Source organism: Oryzias melastigma, linkage group LG23 (assembly GCF_002922805.2).
Source record: "Oryzias melastigma strain HK-1 linkage group LG23, ASM292280v2, whole genome shotgun sequence".
Taxonomy (NCBI): Eukaryota; Metazoa; Chordata; class Actinopteri; order Beloniformes; family Adrianichthyidae; genus Oryzias; species Oryzias melastigma.
In genome coordinates, this window is record NC_050534.1 from 5,998,804 (window position 1) to 6,005,102 (window position 6,299).

General features: G+C 39.0%; 1 protein-coding gene across 1 annotated transcript in view; it reads left to right on the forward strand.

Annotated features, from left to right (window-relative positions):
• LOC112156560 (proton myo-inositol cotransporter) overlaps positions 1-6,299 on the forward strand; it is a 158,582-nt gene that overhangs the window by 78,838 nt on the left and 73,445 nt on the right. Inside the window, exons 4-5 of the mRNA XM_036210240.1 lie at positions 1,527-1,686; positions 4,335-4,543. Of these exons, the coding sequence (XP_036066133.1) occupies positions 1,527-1,686; positions 4,335-4,543 (369 nt within the window). The remainder of the gene's footprint in view (positions 1-1,526; positions 1,687-4,334; positions 4,544-6,299) is intronic.

Consider the following 6,299-nt stretch of genomic DNA (forward strand, 5'->3'; position numbering starts at 1 on the left):
AAATCGTTCCATTCTGCACCACTTGACGTTCGCAACTCATATTTTGAGTGCATATTTTAATCTTGACAATTTGCAAATTTTTAGACCACATGCCTCCTAAGAAAGTACAACATTCTGTCTTTTTCGTATTCTTCTCAACATCTACCGCAATTCATCAATATGCAGGTCTCAGATAGATAAGGTAGATAGATAAACTTTAATTGCAGACTCTTAGTCTATAAAAACATACAAAAGACATAAATACACTCATTAAAAAAAGACAGATTGTTATACTTTCAGTAAACAGTCATACAAGTGTTTCCACAGCTGTGATGAATATTGTGTGGCACTATATACAATGGTAGTAAGAAATAAATACTTTTATTTACAGACTAAGAGTCACCGTGATGCCATGATGAGTTTGTGCAGCATCAATGTTGTCTCCCCATTTCGATTCAAGGTGACCATGGTCCAAATGGGGTCTATTGGGGTCCTATATTGACGTCTGGTCATTGCCGGGGCCATGTTAACAACCGTCCTCGAATGCCACTAGGGCTGCCACAAACAATTATTTTAAAAGTCCACTAATCACTGATTATTTTTTCCGATTAGTCGACTAATCGGGTAATGCGAAAAGTGGATGTAAAACACACATCTTAACCATCATTATCTTTAAACTGACTAAAAACTAGATATATTCCGACTAGTGTTATCTCTGATAATGCTAGTGGGATAATGCTAACAGAATGCCTTTATAACTTTCAACTTTACTACACTCTGACTCCATATAATATAAAGTGACGACTAATCGACTATTAAATTAGTCGTCGACTATTTTCATAGTCGCCTAGTAGTCGATTAGTCGACTAATCGTTGCAGCCCTAAATGCCACTGAACGAGTTCTAACAATCGGACAGTGGCATTGGGACAGCAGTATGGTGGCTGGAGGGTGGCAGTCTGACAACGATTGATCATCAAATGATTTTTGGGACCTGTCAGTCAGTTGTCAGTATCAGTTACTCTGCTGCCTTTCTTCCGCCCACCAGTCACTGGACTGCCACCCCACAACCTCCAAATGTACCCTGGCGGCCACTGACCAAGATTATAAATGGTCTGGTTGCTATAAAACTTCCCCCTTTTTTTTAAAACATGTGTATAAAAATGTGACTGGTGCCTCCCATTTACATGTGTTGCCCCACGGCTACCTGGCGAATTTGGTGAAAAAAACGCTACCATTTTGGAATATGTGACCGTTGTTCTTTTGTTTTCTTGCTTTTCCAATTTGATATTTTGAGTCTTTACATAAGATTCAAAAATTTAGAGCCACACACCTGTAGATGTTTTGTTCTTTGTGTCTTCTTAGGTTTACTTTTGTGAGTTTTTCTTTGTTCATAGCCAGTTTTTCAATTCACTACACGACAAATTCTTCAGAACTGACTCTTTTGTTTGTAAGATGTTGGATAAATCTTTATTTTTTTCTATCTTTTTACCCAAATTGTTATTTAAAGTGAGAGAAATGACCATTAACATTAGCATTTTGTGCTTAGGTATTGTCTCCATGACCGTCCCAGTGTACATCGCCGAGGCCTCTCCGCCCCACCTCCGAGGTCAGCTAGTGACTGTGAACACGCTCTTCATCACCGGGGGACAGTTCACCGCCAGCCTCATCGACGGCGCCTTCAGCTATCTCCAGCATGATGGATGGAGGTCAGTCAGCCAGATATGAGCTTCACTCACCCCGCACTCAAAGCATGAGGCATCAAGCATTGCTCCCACTCTGAAATTTGCACGCATATGAGTCACAACCTAATCATTTTTGACAGGTGAGGTGAAAACTGTTGACCGTCTCATTACAGCTCAGGTTTTTACTGGAATCAGAACAGACACGGATTTAGAGTTACAAGTCTCAAAAGCTGCAAGGATTCTCTCACATCTCAAATGCTAACAAAATGTCTTCACATGGACAAAGTCTCGAAGAAAGACACAATCCACACATCTTCGGGGCATCTGGTTGTCTCTCTTCTCGTCCTCCGTCCTTTTGAGTTTGACACCTTAAGATGCGACGGATAAGAATTGTACAGTTTGAAAGGATTCGTCTGACGGCCGGAGATCACTCAAAAGGCTCTAGATTGGTGTGATTCAGACATGATAGCAGCCCTGTGGGAGCTCTTATTAAGTTTAGAGTATGAATGTTCCCTGATTGACGTTGTGCATATTGAGCAGCAGATGAAAAGGCCTTTTTTTCTCATTTCACTTTAATCTACTCTGTTATTCTTTGCCATGGCTGCACATAATCTTTGAATCAGTAACGTTTTTGCAGGATGTACTGAACTGATAATGTAAGAGTGAATAAAAGACATCGTCCACTTGAATAGAAGTGCGTTGCTGGTATTGTTCGGCTAAGATATTGTGTGCGGAGTAATAATGTCTTGTAATTGTACTGCTGTTACAGACTTATATCTGAGAGATTTTTGTAAGAACAGCTGGAAATTCAACCAATTATTACTTTTCCCACAACCGGGCTGGGTAATAAGGGGAAGACAGCAGAGATCCTCAGGTTTGCATTTCTTACTATATAACTAAAGAATGCTAAGGTTCTATAAAGCCTATAAGGCAAAGAAGTCACTGTCAGGTCTGTCAGAATTCGGATTGGGCCTACAAGTGGCTTTAAATACCCACTCCAATGATATCAGTGTTTTAACATGTTCTTAAAGCATTTCTCTGGTGATGGAGGACATATATAAAGAAAATTTAAGATTACAATTGCATTTCTGAGTACTGTTGTATTCAAAACATTTTGAATCGGGAGCAGACAAAAAAAAGGCCATCTGAAGAAGGTTATACAGTATTAAGGCTGCAAGTTCCCTGCTCCGTTCCATTTATCCACTTGTGGACGACTAGATCAATATTCGTCCTCATCTAAGCTGGGATCTGGCTCAAAACTAGATAGCTCTTATCCTCCTCACCGTTTTTGTTCCAGCTCTAATGTTTTGTTGAGGTTATGAGAGTGGGAGAAAGTATAAATAAAGGGATAGTGGGAAAAACCTCAGGCTTACTCAATGCCAACAGTCCCACCCACAACTGAGATGTGAATTTCTAATGAACTACTTCCGAAACTATGTCCTAGAAAACAACAGTTTTTTCGTTTGTTTTGGCTAAAAACAGGTGAATGTGGTTGAATGACACTATAAACACAAGTCGTCACCAACATTTTAATAACAGATGTTTTTATTGACATGTTTATCAATAGCTCTGTAAAGGACTGGGCTGTTTCTGGCAAATCGTGCCGTTTGTGGTAAAACCACCAAATTTTGCGTGGATGTACCTTAGGATCCCGTCTTTCAGAAAAGCATGTTAGCCATAAGAGAAATCCAAAAGGGTGGTCATACATTCAATTGTTACAAAAGAATATCCATGTCTATTTACCCCAGTCTCAACAATATGAGTTGTTTATGCACTTAATACTCTAGTACCCTTTAAACTTTTAGACTTGAGGTGTATCTACAAAATACCAATTTATATATATTTAAAATCTAGGATTTTCTCTTGGCTAATGTACTTTTTTGAAAGAGGGGATTCTAAGACATATCTAGAGGTGTAAGAAAAAAAAGCGGCACTTGTATAGATTTAAAATGCTGACAAGATGATATTTAATTAAATATTTATTTATATTTAAGTATTAATTTATTATAATTTATTAAGTGTCTTATTTTGGTTTTCCACCTAAACCCCAGACCGTTAGCTAGCACACTGAGCCTCTTTGAGCAGCTCTACTCCGCACCAGCTTGTGTTAAATGTTCAGTCCGCCTTTTTGTTTTTGGTATGAGACATGGACTACTTAGTTTGTACTTGGGATGGGTACCAAATCAAAACTCTGTGCCACGCTGAAAATTGTCCTGGTACAGTCTTGGGATATATCACAATATGTATTGTATCACAAGACAGAATACGTATCATATCGTCTGACTCTTCCCAATACACATCCCTAGGTATATCTATACCGAATTTGGTGCTTGTATCACAAAATACACAATTATTTTAATAACCGGCTCCACTACTACTATTTAGGATAGGCCCCAGCAACTTGTTGGCCTAAAAGGGTCCAGAAGATTGATGCATGTTTACCAATTTACATACTATTTTATATTATAAATGTGTGGTAATCAATGATTAATTCATTCGTTTTTGACATGATGAGTCTTGGTATTGCACTGCTTTCTATTGATCATTCAAACTATGTGACTCTAGCTCACACAACACCACACACACACAAACACACACTATATGAGTGCATGGGAACCCTTTAGACTAACAGCTTCTGTCTCACTCTGTGTGTTCCCTCCTTCCACCTCAAGGTACATGTTGGGCCTGTCTGTGATTCCCGCTGTGCTCCAGTTCCTGGGATTCCTCTTCCTGCCAGAGAGCCCTCGCTGGTTAATCCAGTGTGGGCTGACCCAGAAGGCCCGCCGCGTGCTCAGCCAGATCCGAGGAAACCAGAACATCGACGAGGAGTACGACAGCATCAAAAACAGCATTGAGGAAGAGGAGAAGGACAGCAGTGGAGGTGAGCAGAAGCCTGGAACGGGGGGAGGGAAGTTGCAGGTTGGCAGGAAAACGAAAAGAAACACATTTGTACCAGGACTAATGCATGTTGAGTCATTAGTTTACTTCAGGAGCAGCTCAACACAGTCTGTTTCTGAAGTATTACCATCATTTTTTGGCTTTCACCATATACCAAATAGTTTTCAAAAAGTTTCACTTAAATGGCTGATTGATTGCTTAATGCACATAAATACTTTACAAACATTCATCCTAAAGCTTGATGTGGTCACAAAACCCACTGTTTTTTTTTGTCATTGTTTTTTTTAGGCTGCTTGTTCTTAAAGTGTGCCACGAGCTATAAAGCAGTTGAATAAAATATAAAGTAGAAGAATGAGATTCAAAAAGACTAATCTTAAATCCAGTTAACCTTGAACTCTATTGTAAATTTCTATATCTGATCTCATTTGGGCTGTACTTAAACCAAATTCAATATTGGGGGAATTTCTCCTCATTTGAGATTAATAAAGTTGTACTCTCTTCTATTATTACGGGTAATAAAAAAAACCCAAAGAAGAAAGAAGAATTTTTTATACAATTTAATGAATAGTGAAAATAAATGTGTACTAACAAGTACAGCAGCTCTTGAAGTAGAAATACAATCTGGATTAATAAGATTAATTAACCCAGACATTGTATATTTAATGGTGTTCAATCACAATTATGGCCTGTTTGCAGTTGAGCGCTGATCAAACACATTGTACTGATGTGAGTAATGTTGAATTTACAATCAAGTAGACAGCATGTGTTCTTTAACCCTTTAACACAGAAGATGTTGTTGGCGTTACATAAAGAATACACTCTTTGACATGTCGTAACTCTGGGATTCTGAGAAAACACAGAAAACGATAATGATGTAGTAACCCTTTTGCTATACTAGGCATGTTTACATTAAAAGTGGGGGCATCTGGACGCAGGTCATAAGATCCTGTCCACCTTTGTCATGGGAGGGATCACATATCAGTATAAGTCATCTGGACCCCATAAAGTGGCACACGGACCCCATAAGTTAGCACACGAGTTAAGAATGAGTCATAAACAGATTTACAACAGGTCAGATGTGTAGAAATAGAATCATCATTGTATCATATGAAAAATGTAGGTGAAAGATTTCAACTTTTTGGTGAGCTTTGCGGAGATTAAAACAGCTTAAGTGGTTGCAGTGATGAAACAAATGTAACTGATGCAAGGCGGCAGCAACTCTACCATTTGGATTCAAATTGTCTTAGAAACGTGAAGAAAATGACAGCGTTCTGGAAGTGTTTGTGGAACATAAAAGGTTTTTACTGTCACATTTAGCATCGCACTCTGTCAGAAAGTCACTATTGCGACGAGGACTTATGAACTTCTACCTGTGGCACGAATGACAGGAAGTGGTAATTTGAAAGGTGGGACCAGTTTGGTGCCAGATGAACTCAGTCATGCAAGTGAAATGTTCAAAATCAGTTTTCACACATTATTTTAGCCAATCAGTAAGCTTATATCCTGGTATTCATAGTTGTTACCTTCATACACGGTAACATTGCCTTCATCTGCAGGAAGCCTAAAGGTGGTTTGGATAGTGTCTGCTAAATGCAATTACATTAATTTTGGAAGCTTAAAAACCCTATATTAAATATATTTGGTTGGTTGGTTGGTTGGCTGGCTTGTTGTTGGTTGGTTGGTTGGGTGGGTGGTTGTTGGTTGGTTGGTTGTTGGTTGGTTGGTTGGGTGGGTGGTGG